The sequence below is a fragment of the Temnothorax longispinosus genome, unplaced genomic scaffold, assembly GCF_030848805.1.
Source record: "Temnothorax longispinosus isolate EJ_2023e unplaced genomic scaffold, Tlon_JGU_v1 HiC_scaffold_42, whole genome shotgun sequence".
Taxonomy (NCBI): domain Eukaryota; kingdom Metazoa; phylum Arthropoda; class Insecta; order Hymenoptera; family Formicidae; genus Temnothorax; species Temnothorax longispinosus.
This window is the reverse complement of record NW_027270253.1, coordinates 96,027-115,594: the sequence shown is the minus strand read 5'-3', so window position 1 is coordinate 115,594 and position 19,568 is coordinate 96,027. Positions and strand designations below refer to the sequence as shown.

The window sequence follows — 19,568 nt, the reverse complement described above, 5'->3', positions numbered from 1 at the left end:
TTATTATATTTATATTGATTTTTTTGTTTAAGTAATCTGTAAAAACTTTTATTGGAACATTACAAAATTTGCGATTAACAGGTCTTATGATCGCCGTGGTAGCAATAGCACTATGTACACCAGCATGGAAAGCTTAAGTCGTGCCGATAGCGTAATGATGCCACCGCCGTCATCCGCGTCGCCCGCAACTTCGCAATCAAATTCGAACAGAGGCCACAGATCACCTGAGAATCATCGCAGAGGCGCAACATCACCAACAGACAATCGCACCAGTAACATGTAACTAAATATTCATACAATTATTTCTTTTTTCATGCTTTTATATGCGTTTAATAACATAACTTTGGTATAATTAAGGCAAAGAACAATTACCAGTAATACCTATGAGCACAGTTCAAGTCTGGACAAGCAGAATAATCAACAAAACACAAATCCTTGCTCTGTGAAAAGCGAATCATGTAACAAATCATCTTATACCGCATCTGAAACATTTGTAAGTATATAAATTGATGAATTAATATTTAAAATATTCCCTGGGCAATATAAATATATAGAATTATATTTCAATTAGGACTGGTGTGAAGAAGTTGAATTGAATGAGAAGTTAGAACAAGAACATTTGAGCCGTAGTTCGTCCGTATTAAGCATACGGGAAAGCACAAGTGTGCCGCGAAGTCAGGCCGTAGGTGAGAGTAACAGGCGACGTAAAAAAAAAAAACGTGATAAACATCGTGATGCTGATCGGTAAGTAGAACTTTATAGGTTTTTTATCTATTTAAAAGATGATTACAAATATCGAAAGATTCTTCGTTTAATGAGATTATTTTGAATTATTCAAGTGGCAGTAGCAGAGACAAAGGACGAGGTAACAGCCGCGAACGTCAGAAAAATCAACAAAACAGAGAGAACGATAATTATAATAATAATCAAAAGAATAATAACAATAATAATAGCGGTAGGCGGTACGATCACAGGAGGCGTAATATTATTCAGCATAGTCGAGAATCGAGTAAAGACAGAAATTATGGTGTCAACTATAGAAATTTCGATGATCTTCATAGACGCAGGTATTTATTTCTTTAAAACTTGGATTATGTATGCGCAATTTTTAGGTATAAATATCTCAAATTACTATATGTATAAAAATATCTTATTTCAGAACTGATAGGTACTTAGACGAAGATTGGAGAACTGGCAGAAAAATATCGACTTGCGAGTCGGATGACGGGAGACAAACTCCTAAAGTTTCCTCTCACACTGCTCCCCTTTCGAGCGTGAATTCGAACTCGATAGGACACCGATCGTCTCCGACGGGATACAGTAACGCTCAACCGGGCGTCTTGATCTTGCCTAATGAGACTAGCCAGTCGTCTGCCAATCAGACAGCTACAACTTCTCAGCAAAGAACCGGACAGCAACAACAGAGAACGCTTTTTGATCCGAATAATCCATATAAACCTATCGTTATCACTTCTCCCGGAAGCAGAGCAGCTGTACAGAGGTAACAGTCACTTCTCTTCTCGTTCTTGCGATGTATTAATTATAAGAGATAATAAAACGATTTATTCTCTTTAAGGGATAGTGACATGCAAGTCTCAAGCGTTCCAGTATTTCAATCTAATGTAGGTATCACATTGCCACATTACTCTTTCCATGGCGCTCAATTGGACGGTATGCCATCGCCGTACATGAACGATCAAATCGGAAATGTGAGACCTTCGTGGTATGACCCATTTTCAGCTAGGTATATATTCAATTATTCTTACGTTACGCATTGTTATATCATTCTAGGATTTTGTTATATATGCGTTTACATTAAATTATTATTTAATTTTTTTTTAGTTTTCACTCAGCAAAAAATCACTGCCTTCTATTGGACATAGAACGTGCCGATCTGGAACTACAATGGATAATAAGTTCCGGTGGCTTTACCTCGCGTTTGGATAGAGTCTCGTATATACGACACTTCCTTCAACAGAGCTTAAAGATCTTGCTTGAGACTGATATCAAATTCTGCCAGGCGGAAAACGTTGAGCAACACTTTTGGAAGATATTGTTTTATAATCTGATCGAAATGCTGCGAAAAGCGATGCCCAAAGAAAACTCGGAAGGACGGGAACGTTACAAGCAGATAATGTTAAATATCATTGATGAGGGTACCGTTTATCTGGAAAGTTTACTGACTACTCTCGAGACTACGTATCAGTTCAAATTAGACACGTTTTTTGCGTTGACGAGTCTACCTAAGGGTCTCGGACTCTTAGGACTGGCCTTAGTCAGTGCGCAAAAGATATTTTTATTTTTGGGAGACTTGGCGAGGTATAGGGAGCAAGCGAACGAAACGAGCAATTATGGAAAATCTAGGCAGTAAGTGTTTATAATATATAATTATGAATTATGACAGCAATAATTCTAAAGACTCGACATATTGGATTTAATTTTTTTCTGTACAGGTGGTACTTGAAAGCACAACAAATTAATCCTAAAAATGGCAGACCTTATAATCAACTTGCCTTACTGGCGCATTATGCGGTACGCATTTACTAATTACATTTATTGTAGTGAATGTAATTTAATGTATACATATTTTTCTCTCATTATTTTCTCGTGTTTTCAGAGACGGAAATTGGATGCCGTGTATTATTACATGAGATCTCTTATGGCGTCCAATCCTTTCCATTCTGCCAGAGAAAGCCTGATAGGGCTCTTCGACGAAAACAGAAAGAAGGTAAGGGAACTTATGAAACGTATCGTTAAACCGTTTGTATCTATACTAACGTTAATAATATTTTGATTTTCTTTTGCCGCCAGTATCTACATTATGTAAGTAAATTTTGATACTTGGTGTGAATTCTCTAGATGTTTATTCATCATTTATTTATTTAGGCTTTATCAAGGCTTTATTTACCTGTTAATTATTATTTTACTGCTTGTCATATTAAATTTTCTATTTTACGTGCTTTTTGGAGCCTTGATGTTTCAATCCATCTGTGTACTTAGAATCTTTACATTCCATTAACTCTTGATGGCAAATGCGGCGAATTAATGCCTTTTGCAACTATTAAAACAGTAAATATCGTTCTTGCATATATCTGCTATTATTTAAATACACTTCTGCATAGCTGTTTTTTTTTTTGTAGTAATCGCTCATGCGAATGTTAGCTTTAATAAATGATTAAGAACACTACACAGAAAAGAAACGTGTACAGAATAGTTAATTAAGTGTAATATATACAAAGGTGGGCGGAACCACTCATACTTTTGGAGAAATTCACACAAGAACACAATATTTGCTAACGATATGCCTGCAGCATTTTTGAGACTGCCTGTTTGTAAGAGCCGATGTTCCTAAATTTCCAGAAATGCTTTGCTGTAAATCCATGTTAGAGACTTTTCTTATCTTCGCTAGAGCTCTGCACATTTCGTTAGCATGCACTTATCATAGACACGGGAATTTGTACAAATGAGGAATACAAATATTGTCCGATGGACACTCTTTGTATGACTAGCTGACTGTACAAAGGGAGTTCCGTTACCATCGTCGTCTCTATTCCAATAATAAAATTTGTCAACGGTACTTAATAGAATTTGATAGAAAATATTATTTATTGAAAACTGATAACTTTATTTATTTCATATACTACGATAAAATAGTTCGGTGATTAGATCACGAATTAAATTCCCGTCGAAGAATCTGTAAATTAGAGACCGATTTGGTCGCGGATCACCGTGCATAACGCCATGTAGTGCTCGTAACTTCTACACTTGTACATACATGGCAACGATGTGCATATAACGACATTTGTAACATACACCGACAATTGTAAATGCTGATTTATATCATGCACTGCATCTGATACACGATGCATCGTAAATGCATCAGGTATACACGGTAGAGGTACTTTCTGAATAAACGAAATATTCTTAGTACGAGTCTATCGAACGTAAACGGAAGGAGGAAAGGGAGTCGAAGGAGCGGGCGAGGATGAAGGAAAAGGAAGGTGCAAACATCATCGGCGGCGGGCTGAGGAGAGAAACGTGGATTCATCCTGGCGACGGTAGGCGAGTGCGACGTACAACAAGCGCGGCCAATGAAGCGAGATTGTCCCACGCAAGCGACTTGGAGGAGTTATCGCAATTAACGAGTGTCGAGGTACCTATTTCCCTTTCGTATTTGCCTAATAGATTCCAAAAGCCACGTCTTCCATAGTGTATATCTTTCGTATTCAGAAGAGAAAGTGCTACGTATCTACCAAGCAGATGCAACATTCTTTTAAAGCTCTTGATTTCTTATATTTTTTAAAATTAAAATTGATAAACATTAATGATAATTAGTATAATATAATGTATATCTCGACTATTAATTTGCCTGATAACAACTACTATTGATATATTGTTGATATACTTTTGATAAAATTATTATTGATACATTTTTAATACGTCTGATGATAGAGACAATGTTTTATCTATCGCTTCACAGTTTTGTGTTTTTTTTTTTGTAGGTGAACAAGCGATTCGTCACTTCGTATCTTCATGTTCACGGAAAGCTCATCACCAAGATAGGGTGAGTGTTTTTTATTGATGTTCTTGCATGTTTTCCGATAAGAGAAAAAAGGTTCGCTGGCGGTTGTACTACTTTGGTTATTGGAAGATTTGTTTATGGCTATCAAGCAAGTAGCTTGATGTTGCTGTCCAACTGCCCGATATTTGCATCTAGCAAATGCAGTTCGTACATAAATATGTCCATCCTGTATCTCACCGTTACATATCTCAACGGTGCGTACACTGCAAATTCTATCGAGCGGAACAAATCGCCATTTCATATTCCGCTCGCATCTGCTGAAGATTGATAAAACTCGCGTATATCTTTCGGTTGCCAGTTTCGTGTCATTGGAATAACATGTTTATATCCCTGTTTTCTTTAGTCCGCATTCTCTTACAGAGTCATACGTTACAACAGTATTTTACGACTATAAAATATAGCTTTTTTTTTTATTTGCAAAAGTCAGGTCAAATCTGTGCAAAGCAAATTAATAAGAAACTTTATTTTATATACCTATAATATAAAATAAAAATTTTTTAAATTATAAAATGAATTAGCTATTATTAAATTAATAATGAATAATTAATAATAAAAAAATAAATGAACGAATGCGTTTGATATATAATATTCGTCAAGTATATGTCTCAGAGGATCCATTTACACTTTGTTTTTTAATTTTGATTTTATCTACAACTTCAAAAAACTCCGACAAAGATAATTTTCACTATTCTGATGAAATTCTACTCGTTGGATAAGAATTGGATAAACGAAGCGCTCTAAATCTAACGCGTTTAATCTTATGGCACTTTCAATAGAAAATTCAGAATTTGTAGTATTCCGACTATTAGCAACGTATCCTGAACAAAGTAAGGCGACCGCGCGAATAAATAAATTTCGTTCCTGTAATAAATAATCGGAACAACCCCAGTATCGCGATCGAGCCAGAAATGGCGAATCGCTAAAAAAAATTCGAGGCTGTGCCTCGGCAAGTTTATAAATTATCGTCGATCTCGCCCGAACGGGATATTATTCGCGCCGTTAGAGCGTCGTGGAATTTAATCTAGACCGACTACTAATCCAGAAATATCGCACCGTGGAGTCTCCGGATCGCGTCCGGTCGGCCGGCGCAGAGCACGATTAGCAGTTTTCAAGGAGAAAAATAAATTGGGGTGGGATATACGCACATTAATAATGGTATTAATCGCGTCTCGCCAACATACGAGTGAAAAACGAGTCCACGTTGTTTTCTTAAGTATCAGGATGGATGTGTCCGGAGATATGTATATATGTCTGTATATATATTTCTCGAAAAGATCCTCAGATATTCCTATTTTTTTTTTCAAGGTAACGCATTTATCGTGAATTCTTTATCGATTTTTTTGCCGATATTTTACTCGACGTCTTATATTTTTTGCCGTATAATACTAATTCGTAAAAGAATTTCTTTTGATATTGGTGTATTTTTTTAATGTTTATCATATTTCCTCCTTTTATTTGGCGCAATTTTCTGGATTTGAACTTTTTTTGAAATTTATTTTTAAAATTATGAAGTATTAACATTTATTATTCACTTAAATATTCTTTTTACGGTATTGGTGTACTAATAATATCAGATCTTGTTCTTTGTCTCGAAAATTAAAATTAAAATTAAAATTAAAATTAAAATTAGTCATTATGTAGTCGATCGCAACGAGATTTCTCGAGAAAAGTCGGAGTACCGCCTGACGCGCGCTGTAGAGAAAAAATGTTGCATATTTTGTTTAAAAATATACAAATGAATGCGCGCGCGATTATTCGTCCATTCGATCGTTGCCGAATGCCGGTACCTACTCGGCCCTGTACCCCGCGCGCATCGTTTTCGTGACCCCACGGAGGAACCCCGTCGAGCACGGACCAACCGCGGGCATGTACGTACGCGGCTTTACGGTATGTAGCTTCGTGTTTTCTTGCGCGTCGGTAAAAATGTTAATTGACAATTGCGTGGCGCCACCACCGACCGCAGCGACGGCGGTGGCGGCCGCGGGGGGCGGCGGCGGAGGCGGCGGGGGAGGGTGGGCGGAGGGAGGAATGTCCTCGGTCGCGCGTCGTGACCTTGCGAGTACACCTTGCGCGGATACCCCGCGACCACCGCCGTCGAGTACCGCGTTCCCTCGACGATAACTCATCCAGCGACGAAATTGCTCCCGCGAATCCCCGTCTCGTAAATTCTCGGTTTACCCCCCCGAGTCGGGGAGTGGAGAGCATAATGGCGGTCCGGTTCCGCGATTTCGAATTCGAAAAAGGAGCAAGTACGTCGGAGGGTTGAGAGACGAGGACGTGGAGCGCGCAGGAGGAGCGGAAGGAAAAGAAGGTATGGAACGTTACTCTCCGATACTCTATCTCTCTCTATCTCTATGTATATGTATATATGCGCCACTAGAGCTACGTGGAACGCGCGCTCTAACGCGGTCTATAATTGGAATCGGTACCGAACCGGTGCCATTGGTTAGGGGCTTGTTAACGACACGGTACGTGCGTGGCATAGGCACACGTACAGATCGCGGATGGGTGGATGGTAAGCGGATGGCTGAGGGTTGGGTAAAACTCTCTCTAGAGGGGCCGGGGAAGAGAGGGAGGAAAGATGGGAGACCGGAGTCGGACTCGCGTAGCATAGTTGGCTTACGGTGTTGCTGGCCGCTGTTCCCGCTGCCGTAATGGATTTGGCTCATTACTGGGCTGTAGGAGCACCACGGTGCACGTCCGGCCCTACCGAGTTATGCCCAAGGTTGCCCTCGCGCAACACGGCCCGTCGCGAACCATTTCCTCTCCATCCGTGGTACCGCGCCTTTCGCCCGCCACCGAACCCCTTTCCTTTCACGAGCCCTTTTCCGCTGAAAAAAAAATCCGAGATTTTTTCACGGTTTTTCTACTAGGTCCAAGAAATTACGTTTCAATATGCATAATTTTTATTAATCGAGATAGTCGCTATTGGCTCGGATAAGTCTTTTTCATTTAGACAGCAATTTTTCAACCCCCTTTTGTACAAAAACGCACCCCGATCGCAAAATTATTTTAAAGGACGAAACTTGATAAAAATATAAACATGACTATGGATCAGGAATTGCCGATTTCAATTTCTGTATGGATCAATTTTGAAATCTGGATCATTATGACGAGCATATCACTAGTAATGCATGACAACGAAATTTGAGCAAACTGATTTATGATAATTGAACATTGTTTCTTTGTGCCATTTTAATAACTTCTTTTTCTTGAATTCGACTTTTTTCCCTTAAATTTAAAAATTACTTTTTTAAACTTGAAAAAATACGAATATATTGAAAACGGCGACAAGCTTAGGGAATACATTAAAATAGAAACTAGATTAAAGGATACTACTTATGTTAGGAATGCACATTAATTAAATAGCACTTCCTGCTAATATTTCGACTTTATACGCTCAAATTCTAATTACGTTCTTTTCTAATTATATACATATTATATATGTCTGTACGTCACAAGTAACAAGAGGTATGATTGAGCATGGCAGCGGCGAAAGAGTTGAACATACCTTTAGAGCGCAAGTGCGCTCTACCAACGCTGCGTACGCTTGTCTCTGATAGCCGACAGTCTCGAGCAATACCTGTAAAGCGGACAAATCGCTTATCGTCGATTAATACAGCAGTCCGACGGATTAAATCGCTTTTAACGTCGCCGTATGATCCAGCTTCGGGTTTCTGCTCTCGACGAGGATCGCGAGCACCGCGCGCCACGAGGCGGTAATTAAACCTATAAATTGGCAGCGTGAAGGAAGAAGGCAGGAGTCGTTTCATAACACTCGTAAGGCAAGAGAAGTGGTCGCCGGCCGGCCGGCGCTTCCACCGGTGGGTAGTGGTATAGATGGGCAAGGTAGGTTTTCTCCGTGGTCCACGGTGGTGCTTCCCGTGACGGGATGGGAGAGGAGGTAGAGAAAGGGGGTGGGGGTGAGGGGGGGAGAGGGAGATCAGCGTGAGACGCGCATACACACCCAGAAACTTAAGTAGTGCGAGTAAGTAAAGCTACGAGGCTGTAAGGCTCCGAGCCCCGGCTGGTAACACACATGGGTTTCCGATGGTCGTTTACCCGCGGCCCTGCGAGTGACGACCCCGCCCGCTTCAAGGGCACCCTCCTCGTCGGATACCGCAGCCTCGCGGACCAGAACCCGACTCTTACACCCGGCTATCTTCCTCGGCGGCGTATACATTGCGGACCGCACGTACGCCGTACGCATCGCGTGTCCATCGCGACCATCTGGGATTCCATCCGTTTGTCCCGATCGCCCCCCCCCCCGATGGTCGTCCTTTTTCGAGTCCCCCGGAGAAATTTCGTTCGATTTCCGGCTCGTCGACACGATAAGTTACGTGACGACGTGCACGGAAGCTCGACCGAGGCTTTTCATAAATCAATTTATATATCGTGTCTTTTTGCGATATATAAATTCGAATCTGTCTAACGAGAATTAATTTTTGCCTTATATGCCTTCAGTGGCAGATTTCTTCGAGATCTTCCAAATACAATCTACGTTGTTATTCGTAAATATCGCGTAAATTTTATATTCACTTAAGTCTCGATGATCACTAGTATTAAAATTGATTAAAAATATGAACACATTTGCAAACTAAAATATTAATTTAATAACGATAAAATTTAATTACATATATTTTGAAGTTTATACCAATATTTTTCAAGTCTTTCGAATCATTCCAGTCCCATCTCTTTCGTTTATAATGTATACAGACAGTACGAAAGTCATAAAGGAGGAAGAATTTTCTTGCGATTTCGCAACAGTTATACGAAACGAAAATATTATCTTTGAACCATCTCGTTTCTCGCATCGCGCCTCGTATATACTCAATGGATTTGCATATCTTCCAAATTTTTGTTTGCTCGTTTTACGATATGTTTCGCGCGAGAGTGGAGAATCCGTGGTAATCGATGATTAAACGATGTTCACTCTCGGAGCGTTAAAGCGTTGGGGGGAACGCGCGTAACGTTCATGGCGCATTCGGTTTACGAAGAGATAGCGGGTATAGTATCAGGCTCTGTCATCGACACTCTCGGGCTAATGGCTCATTATGCCGTCGCTTATGTGTCTTTGCATTGCTGGCAAGGACGATCAGATTATATGATACATTTCGTCGGGCAAAGTTCCTTCGTGGCCATTTACCTTCGAACCATCGAGTCTGCCGGTTCGAGCTGTGAAACAACAAGAGATAAAACAACTTTTAAGAGACGTGCGAGATATTTGAAGATTGGGATAAACGACAATATATATGTAAAAATATGGCAAAAGTTAGTTTTTAAAACGGTTTCTTGGCTGAACTGTTTTTACGGTGCGAAGAAAAATTTAAAAAAAAAAGCGATAAAAAAACAAGATTTTTAACATTTTAGATTGCTTTAAGTAATTTAAAAGCTTCTAGTAATATAATTATATTATACTTAAAGATCGTTATAATTATATAATTGAAAATGATGGAATGCTACATTTCTAATTTAAAGCGATAAGATATCTAATTTAAATGTCCTCTTTTTATTATTCTTAAGAAACGTACGCACTCAAGTTTAATTGGCTTTTTTTTTATTTTTTGATCACATGAGAATGTAGAGTAAATACGTGACAGCATTGGGGAGTAAGCGTAATAAATCTTATCTGCTTATTACGAAGTAGATACAACAGGAAAGAAAAGTCTGTGACGATATATGAAAAACGTCCTTGACACTTATATCGCCTTGCCCGATTGCAGGCTACAATTTATGTCGCCGTGCATTTCCTCTCAACAGTGCTTAATCAGAGCAGTCCGCGCGTCGTTCGTGTCATGTGCCGTATCATTACTTATAATTAATTTCCGAAGAGTAAAATGCGCGACGTCGGTATCCCGTTTGTGGAGCGACGTTATACGTTCGAGCGAAACTTTAGACGATATTATTGCCGGTCAATAAATAATGATAATTACACTAATGACAATGATTACGACGGCGACGTATTGGTCGTAATCATTTTTGATACGCGTTCGGCGATGATGCATCGTCGTTGGCGATTGAGTCATTTAGATTTTATAATCTAGATAAAACCCAATAACCCAGGATTACATTTCTATTACGGGCGATCGGAGATCCCGAATACCCGCGACGCGATCGTATCCTGACCGGAATGTCGCGCCGGATCGATTAATTATGTATAATCGCGCGACCGCCGATGAAAAATCGAAGGAATTTCGTTACCCCGAAGGTATCTATTTATCCGCGCTGCGTATTTTGCGGAACGATTTATTATCTATCCGACATTTATTTATAGCTGCGGCTAAATTAATCTTCGCGGTTGGTACAACCTGTACTACTCGCGAATACCTCGTATGCACAGAGTTACGCGCTATTTCGTTCGGATTTGCATTTTCTTGCAAAACTACTGAGATTTTTGCAAAATTTTTGCCTTGCCATGAACGTTTCTGCCGGTTTTTTCGGGGAAAACGACATTTACTATACTTAACAAATTTATTTTAAAAATATCTCGCAAATATATTTTTGATTAATTATTAAATGAAGTGCGTTTTATATCAGTAATCAATGTAACGAAGAGTAAATTTTATATTAGATGAAATTGCCATCTATATACATATATACACAATTTGATTAGTTTGACTAATTAATTTTTACACATATAATTCGTCAATCAAATGTAAAATAACTGTCCCTGAAGAGATTAGTCGCGCGACGTGATTATTTCTCGATCGAAGCGACGAAATTGGCTGCGCTATCGCAAAAGGAGTGAGTTCGATGCGGGAGATAGCGCGATTGAGATTGAGCGGGAGTGGGAATGAAAGGCGAAGAAGAAGAAGAAGAAGACGATGAAGAAAAAGAAGAAGAAGAAGAAGAGTCGGAAACTTAATGCTCGTGGTACCGCATCGCCGCCGCGTCGCTGTATCGAGGCGAGGAATGATTATGGTGGCCGGCCCACGCAATCCGCGGGTCATGGACCATGATCTATGGTACACGGCGGAATGCCCCGTTATGCGTTAAAGTGCAAACTTGTTAGTCATAGAGCCTGTCCGTCGATGTCGATGGGACAACTCGGGCTGCCGAGAGGGCTCCTTAATGTCGGCGTTGCATAGTATGTATCAGCTCGTAGCATAGGGTGTGCAACATAGGGCCTTGCATAGGATAGATAGATGCCGACAGTTTGGTTTAAGTGAGTCTATCATAGCTCAGCGATTCGTTATCTTGTTTAGACAAGGAAAATAAATCTACTTAATCAAACGTAGCGACATTCAATTGGTTCTTAAACGAACTTAACTGAAGGATCCTTGTGTCTTCTTATGTGTGGTCATGATCATGATCCATTTCCAGATAATTCTAGTTCATAGGAATACTGAGAGATATCTGTAAAGACATAGTATTAATTAGCTTTCTGAATTATTACATTATTAATAGTATTTATTAATATTATTTATTGAATTATTTATATTAGTTTTTATGTTTTGGCTCGTGCGATATTAATTGATTTTCCCAATTCTTACTTCTCACATAGATCAAACATTTTTTTCTTTGAATCTTTTCAAAAAAGTGAAGGTATTTTTGCAATTTAATCCTTTTGTTGTAATTTTGTTCAAGATAATCGACTTTTCGAGATGCAGGAATTGAAAACGTCATCTTGCAACGCTTGCTATTAATGCTTTAGCGTAGCATAGTGATTTCAATGCCGCGCTGCATCGACAACGGCAGTGAGCGTGAAGGCGACGATAGCGCTTATCTCTCACGCGTGATAGCAGTCACTTTGTTAATATAGCAGACTTAATAAGCGCACGCGAGAATCCCTCTCTAGCGTGTGATAGTCGTGTTTTTAGCATCTATCAAAAAATTGTAAAGTTAATCGACCAACGTCGCTACTTCGGAACTTTCACGGGTCGATATTTCGATCGATCCGCCATAAGATTATCATCGTTATCTACGATCGATCGGTCGCAGATACGACTCTTAGTTACCGTGCATTATTCCGAACGAGGTCGTTCGATCTGCCGCGAGAGAGTTGTAAAGCGCGGACAAGATAAAGAAATCGATGATCACGGAGTTACGATCAGATCCGATACCATAATGTATCTGGCTAAGTGGTATTAACGCTATACAGATTTACGATTATGCTTGAGTAATATGAAAATTACTAGTTACTCGCGTCCGTCCATCTTTGTGTCAGTAGCGTCGGACATGTCGACGTTGTGTTAAAAATTTATGTTGGAACGATTATACACATAATTTTTTTCGCGTGCTAAATTTTCTTGACATAGAAAAAGTTTCGATATGTGTCACAATAAAGATATGATTTATATAAAGTTTTTTATATATATATAGTTTTTTATAGTAACGTTAAAAGTTTTGTTTGTGTAGTAGGTACACAACTTCAATTTTTCAAAAAATTAAAAAAGTTTCGAGTTATTTATACTTATATATAGGAGCAGCTCGTAAAATATCTTAATGTTACTTTTAATTCATAGACTTCATTCTGAGAGCATTTATACAAATTATCATTTAATATTAATGAACTTAAAGTAACGTCGCAATGGTTGAATATGCATATCGCAGTTGAATCTGAAATTAAATAAAGTAGTCCGAGCCATTCAAAGCGAAGAGGGAAAGCAGGTAATTCTAGTTTATTTCCAGTTTCTCGTAACTTCGAGAAAATATTCGATGCAAATTTGTCTCTTATTTTAATTCCCCTTGAAGCTTTAATACAAAAAATTCGAATATATATCAAACATAGTGTTGTTTGTTAGTCGATCGTTTTAATATACGATAACGAGGTCGTACCTTCGAGCGCTGCCAAAAACTGGCGTGCTTGGCGCAGAATTGCACCTCGCTTCGTCACGTTTTACTCTCTTGTTCGGGGCTGCGGCATCGTCGGCATCAGTAATGGCGCGAATAAATACGGACGATTATACCACGCGATGTGGGATGGTAGCGTACCAACTTGATTTCAGTCGGCGGCTAACGGTCTTTTTCGACCGATCGAACAACGAAGCGGGCAAACGAGCGTGTGAGTGTGCGCCTTGATTCGCGCCGCTGGCCGCGCTTAGAGGTGTCCGATTTCAGCAGCCGCGTTTATCGCTCGCGGCGTGTGTAGACGCGATGGGAATAGTGGCCTCTTCGGCATTCTCTCTCTACCCTCGGCAGAAACATCGGGGTTTACAATCGAGGACCATCAGCGACTGTCGTGTCCCCGTAGAGCCCGATGTTTCGCCTCCTCGCGGCCGAGGAACGCGATCCGGGTGATTCATTACGCGGTGAAGCCACGGGAGCCGAAGGGGTTAAGCGATTACTTGGCATTCTTCGGAGTTTAATCGAGAGTACGTAATAACGGTACGTTGGCATAGAAGTCGGAACGGCGCAACTTGCCGCGAGAGATCTCTCTTTCTCTCTTCTTCTCTCTTCTTATCTGGCGAAGTGGCACGTTCTCGGGCCTACCCATTCATTCAGCCTATTGAAAGATACACTAGCTTATTGGAATCGGTCTCGTGAAATACAACGATTCGGAAATTGATCGTGATTTCTGAAAAATTTTAAAAGTTATTTAGATGCAAATTATGCACCGATTAATTTTTCAACGGTAAAATTTAACGAATGCATTAATCATTTTTTGTATTTCCTCTAGCAAGACAATTGTAAGTTTCTTTAGAATATTTGGAAAAAGTAAACAGAAGTAAAGAACGGAGAAATAACAGATATTATAGAATTATATAGCATAATTTTTGTACGTTCTAAAAATTGAGGTATTACATATAAATAATGTTGATGTAGAATGTAGATAATGTGTTGTGTGTGTATGCGATGAGATTTGGATTTAAAAATTTAGAGATTTAATTTAATTTTTAATTAAGTCTAGAGATTTAATTTTCAGATTAACACTCAGCGCTAATTGTATTATAATACTGACATCCAGATAGATACAAAGAAAAATTTTATACACAATTTTATTCTGCTAACGGCGTATTGTTAATTATGTATGTATGGTTACTTCGATGATAGTATCATCACTGGAAGGAACGTAGCACCGTAAAATAAGACATCATCGTTTTCAGAACCTTTAAAAAATAAAAATCCGATATTATGTAATCTTTTTATAATTTTTTCGGGATATATATATATATATATATATATATATATATATATATATATATTCGAAATCACTTGAGACATGCTGCAGTTTTTAAAAATCGATAATTTAAAAATAATTATTCAATTTTTACTTACCGCACCGAAGCTTTCGATTGATAAAGTTACGATTTTACCGGCAGTTATTCTGCACGGCGTTATAGTTCTAGTCATAATTAAAAGAAAAAGCCTTTGACATCTCTTCGAAGTATAGTACCAGTTTCCTCTGCAGCTATAACGCAGAGTAAAGTTTGTGTATATCATTTTAGATACAACTAGCGATAAGACAGAAGAAACTTGCATTCTTACATGGATTCGCATGGAATAATACTGTAATCTAACAGAAACTGTGCCTGCCAGAATTGTAGAAAGATATGAACAAGTTGCGCAATATAAATAGCCATAGGCGCTGCTGCGTCTCTAACACCTTTGTTTAAATTCATCACCATCTGAAACACGAATTTAATTCCTTTTAAAAAAACTTTTAAACTAAATCTCTGATTTTTTCGATTATATATTATTTTTTCGAGGTGCAAGCATACCTGACATTCCGAAAATTATGCATTCGTTATTGAAAGTACAATTATTATTCTTGTGAAATAGGATAAATTCGGATGAGGTGACCTTAGAGGAGAGATGGTCCATTCGATACTAGCTGGCTAGCTAGAATAGCTAGATTGAGAGAACATGGGTAGCCCGTCTCTCCTCTATGGCCATCTCACCTGAGTTTATCCTATTAATTGTAATCGAGTTACGACATTTTTTATTCAGTGGTAAAATATAGTGATATAGAGATTGATGCATACCTGTATACCGGTCATACTTCCACCGATCATATTTAGATTAACGCTGATAAGAAATATTTTTGTAAACGTAGACTCGATTAGTTCCGCGAATCTACAAAATTGCGAATCTGAGCACAGATACAAACAAACATAGAAATATCGATATCGATTTGCTGGATATTATTTCTAATCAAGATCTACTACACATTTTCGTTAATACGCACTCTATTGTTTGCAGATGTCTACGTAAGCAACTCAATGCCGTCTTGTAATCACTGTCTTCTCTCTTGTTTAGCGTCAGACGAAAATTAGCGTCATTATTTTTACCAATTTCCTCTAGCACGTGTCTGGAAGCGCACCAAAATGTTGGTGCAAAAAAATAATACTCTTATCGTAATTTTTAATTGTTAGCTCTGGATCCTGATATTTTTACCCAATAATGGAGAACATCCCACAAGCATGCTGGATCAATGTGCAATATAAAGAGTCAACCGCGATTGTACTAAACACGTGAGCGAATACGGCTAGGTAACAGTGAATCGTTATTGGATAGAAGTATCGATCTATGTCCACACCGTACTCGACGCGAAACGGCAACTTCGATATAGACGTCTTCGTAGAATTCGCGACATCGGTTTCTAAGAGCGTCAGGACGACTGGCTTGACCAAGTAAAAAACTTGTGTCATATGCATGAAAACTAGAAAAAATGATATGTATCAGCAAGTTCTTTCCATACACTTTTATCGTCTTTTTGAAATTCTTGCACGGTTTAAAAACATTTGTTCCGAATAAACAAGGGCATCTTTTTTATAATAATTATATATTGTATGCAAATTTTACGATTTGAAAAGTATAAATAATTTACAAATTTAAAAAATTACGGAAGTAATAAATGCGCTATTATATAGACGCCATAATTGTGTGTACACACATTTAAAAAGTACACCTACATGTTTTCTATGATACATACATACGTACCTGCATAAGACGTCGTTAGATATTGTCCGTATTCGGTATGGCGTTGCAGAATAGATTTTTCTGTATCTGTATTTAATGACAACCAATCCTCCTCTATTGTTTTAAGACAAGACTTTATCTATATAAATATACGCTTATACGTTTTTCATTGAATTAACAATTTAGAGAAGAAACAGCTCGATTACGTAACGCAAACGAAATTGAACTTGCTAGTATTATTACTCACATTTTTGTTAAACATTATGCTCGCTACTTTATAGCTGAATATTATACTGATCATCGCTGCTGTTACACTCTCTATCATATTGGTGATATCCTTGGCAACTATCACGTACAGTAACTATTTTGGAATCAACATTGTGTGTGGAACGCATATCAATACGTCAAAGTTTTTATTTAAAAAAAGAAACTAAGAACCAATTCGTTTGCGATGACATAAATAATTTACCAGTGAATTGTTTTCTCGGTAAGCGTTAATCTTAAAATTTACCTGGGGTATCAGAATACTACTGCAGAATATAAACGTCGGTATAAAGCGTATGTATCTGACGCCAAGTCTACTGTACGGCCATATACCCGATATAGTCATATAAGTTCTAAGGATAAGATAGTACCGACTTTTCCAAATGTCTTTCTTGTCAGTCATTTTGCCGGACACTAATATTACAGAGCTATCAACAATTCCTTATGGACGTTTGTCCGTACGGTGAATTACGGAAACTTGCTTATTGATTCCTTCTGACACAGCAAAAATAGTATGGTAATTGCGGTTGGAAGTAAGTGCGCAATTATTTGTGAGTGTAAACCCTTTCCCTTTTGCGTTTATAAAGTCCTTTTATCATTTCTCTTTGAAGATCGAATTAGTTTTACTTTCCCGTAACCGTTTACTGTGTAATATCCATCAAACCATTTTTCAAGTGAGACGTGTGACGAGCGCATCGAACGGTCTTGGTCATTTTATTTTTGAAAGAGAATTTATACTTCTTTTAAATAATCGGAGACCAGAAATAGAAATAGTGACTGAGAGAATCAGAATTTATAAAATCCAAGAGTTCAAATTTTATAAAATGTCGGATATAAATGAAGTTGATTCGAGGATAAAAATGTAAAATGTGGATTCTAAAATTCTTATAAGTATTAAAAATAAACTCGGTAAGAAAGAGGTAAAAAAAAGAAACTTTATGTACAATTATATTGTACTGAAAGATATTCTGTATGGCATTATAGTTGTAATCAACGGTATCAAGATGATTACTAGAAAAAATTATTATAAATGATACATTTAAATAAATTCTCTCTGATAAAAGATTAAAGTTAAAAAGTTCAATTAAAATTTCTACATTTTTAAAAACATTTTTGGCGTGAAATGATAACATTAGAAGTAGTTATTTGATTTCTTCCATATTTAGAAATTTCTACTTTTAAAGCTAATGGAAATAGTTAAGTAGGACATAATGGGAGGAGTTGAGAAGGATTGAAAGGAGGTTGCATCACGAATATTCCGAATTACAAACTCGGCGCGGCGCGGGTGAGATATCAAGTGAGACGTTACACAGATTTAATACATTGTGTGTATATACATATACAATATATATAAATATAGATGGTACGCCACGCGGAAAGAGGCTGTGGGAAAGATAGTGTCCGCTATGCGAGGTCTCCCGTTGCCGTGTTTACGAGGATGCCCCCTCGGCGGCTCTAGACCTCGTGGCCACCTTCGTCCTCCTTTATCACCGGTCTCGGATTAGCCGCCGACGTGGGTCGCAGATTCACCGATTTCGATCTAAACTCGATTACTTAGAGCCAAGATCGATTGAAGAGACATTTATACGTGGGTGCTCACCCTTTCCGTGCCGTTAATCGTCCCCATTGTGCGTGTATAATTTCCAAAGGTGGAGGAAAATGGATAGTATTTTGAATTGCTTGTTACTCAAGAGCTATTGATATTTCAGTGTGTTGATCGAAAATGATTGAGTGGTTTTCATAATGATCAAAGAGAGTGTACTTATGAATTTTGCACCATTCTAAAAATACTCTGTATAGATCAAAATTTTAATTATTAAAATGTTTAAAATTTCAACGGATATGAAAAGTGATATCGAGTTGTTATTTTTAACTATACATAATTACACGTAAATCTTTTATCACTTAAAGCGAGCAAAAATTGTTCGTTAATTATCTAAAATTGTCGCCATTTGATTTCTTATATTAAATATATATCGTTATTTAACGATAAAAATAGGTTAAGTAAATTAGTTAATTCATTCGATTTTTCATCAGTTGGTCTCTTTAAAATCGATATCTGATATATTAAGTAGAATTAAGTAACCTGGATTCAGAGTCGATTATATTTTTATGCTACAAAATATAAACGCTGCAAGAATACGAAAAAGATTGTATTCTTTTTTTTTTTTTAGAATGGAGACTTTTCAAGAAGCCGGTGTTCAAATGCTGAAGGAATTCAGAGCCTTATTGCAACATTCGCCACTACCGCTTCCTGGTACTCGTTTACTTCAGCTCTTGGCGCTCAACATGTTCGCGATCGAGACCACGCAGCTGAAGGGTAAGTCAAAATTTGCTTAGAATTTTTCGCATCTTTTAATATCGCAAATAATCTTACATTTATATGTTTACATTTATAAAACATTGCGGTGTACTAATTATACAAATATATACAATATTTCAATTATTGTATCAAATAATGTATTAAAATAATAGCTTATAATTGTTTTGCTATTACATATATTGGTTTAGAAGGTCTATAAAGATCTCAGTTAATTTTATTTCGTCGACTAAAGAGATTAAGTTTTTATAAAAAAAGTATTGCAATATATTTTTGAAAAAAGGAAGAGAGATTGAAGTAATCTTTATTTTGAATTTGAAGTAGGAACTTTTTAGCTATATCAAAATTTTTATGTAAAGCAACATTAACTGCTTTTATATGTAATATACATTTTTCTTGAATTAATATTACATTAAATTCAAGTCTGTATTTTATACCGAAATAATTTGCATCACGCGATTTCATTGTCAGTACGTGTTTATACTACGTTATAGATTTATATTCTTTTTATAGAGATATTTATCGTCTCTTGGTTGTTAA

General features: G+C 37.7%; 2 protein-coding genes and 1 long non-coding RNA gene across 4 annotated transcripts in view; 1 reads left to right on the top strand and 2 right to left on the bottom strand.

Annotated features, from left to right (window-relative positions):
• LOC139824530 (telomerase-binding protein EST1A) overlaps nucleotides 1–19,568 on the top strand; it is an 86,260-nt gene that overhangs the window by 3,281 nt on the left and 63,411 nt on the right. For both annotated transcript variants that reach the window (XM_071797065.1, XM_071797064.1), the window contains exons 6-17: nucleotides 82–279; nucleotides 358–493; nucleotides 572–744; nucleotides 840–1,067; nucleotides 1,160–1,501; nucleotides 1,577–1,744; nucleotides 1,843–2,367; nucleotides 2,454–2,532; nucleotides 2,618–2,728; nucleotides 3,929–4,153; nucleotides 4,503–4,564; nucleotides 18,883–19,028. In XM_071797065.1, coding sequence (XP_071653166.1) covers nucleotides 82–279; nucleotides 358–493; nucleotides 572–744; nucleotides 840–1,067; nucleotides 1,160–1,501; nucleotides 1,577–1,744; nucleotides 1,843–2,367; nucleotides 2,454–2,532; nucleotides 2,618–2,728; nucleotides 3,929–4,153; nucleotides 4,503–4,564; nucleotides 18,883–19,028 — 2,393 coding nt within the window. The remainder of the gene's footprint in view (nucleotides 1–81; nucleotides 280–357; nucleotides 494–571; nucleotides 745–839; nucleotides 1,068–1,159; nucleotides 1,502–1,576; nucleotides 1,745–1,842; nucleotides 2,368–2,453; nucleotides 2,533–2,617; nucleotides 2,729–3,928; nucleotides 4,154–4,502; nucleotides 4,565–18,882; nucleotides 19,029–19,568) is intronic.
• On the bottom strand, nucleotides 164–12,862 carry LOC139824535 (uncharacterized). The gene is made up of 5 exons (XR_011735163.1): nucleotides 11,848–12,862; nucleotides 8,094–9,757; nucleotides 7,206–7,413; nucleotides 373–482; nucleotides 164–283 (listed from the first exon to the last, which is right to left on the bottom strand). It is a non-coding gene; the product is annotated as an uncharacterized lncRNA (long non-coding RNA).
• LOC139824534 (uncharacterized) lies at nucleotides 14,363–17,164 on the bottom strand. The gene is made up of 9 exons (XM_071797070.1): nucleotides 16,956–17,164; nucleotides 16,692–16,805; nucleotides 16,466–16,583; nucleotides 15,920–16,184; nucleotides 15,711–15,833; nucleotides 15,508–15,598; nucleotides 15,011–15,150; nucleotides 14,801–14,933; nucleotides 14,363–14,631 (listed from the first exon to the last, which is right to left on the bottom strand). Exons 1-9 carry the CDS (start codon nucleotides 17,109–17,111, stop codon nucleotides 14,581–14,583), a joined length of 1,191 nt encoding a protein of 396 aa, XP_071653171.1. The 5' UTR covers nucleotides 17,112–17,164; the 3' UTR covers nucleotides 14,363–14,580.

Excerpts from the sequence above, each read along its gene's own strand:
- LOC139824534 (XM_071797070.1), bottom strand. The coding sequence starts at position 17,111 with ATGACTGACAAGAAAGACATTTGGAAAAGTCGGTACTATCTTATCCTT. Across the intron at positions 15,599-15,710 it reads AGACATCTGCAAACAATAGA|ATTCGCGGAACTAATCGAGT; the intron begins GTGCGTATTAAC and ends GCAATTTTGTAG. Across the intron at positions 15,151-15,507 it reads GAAGTATGACCGGTATACAG|ATGGTGATGAATTTAAACAA; the intron begins GTATGCATCAAT and ends TTCGTGTTTCAG.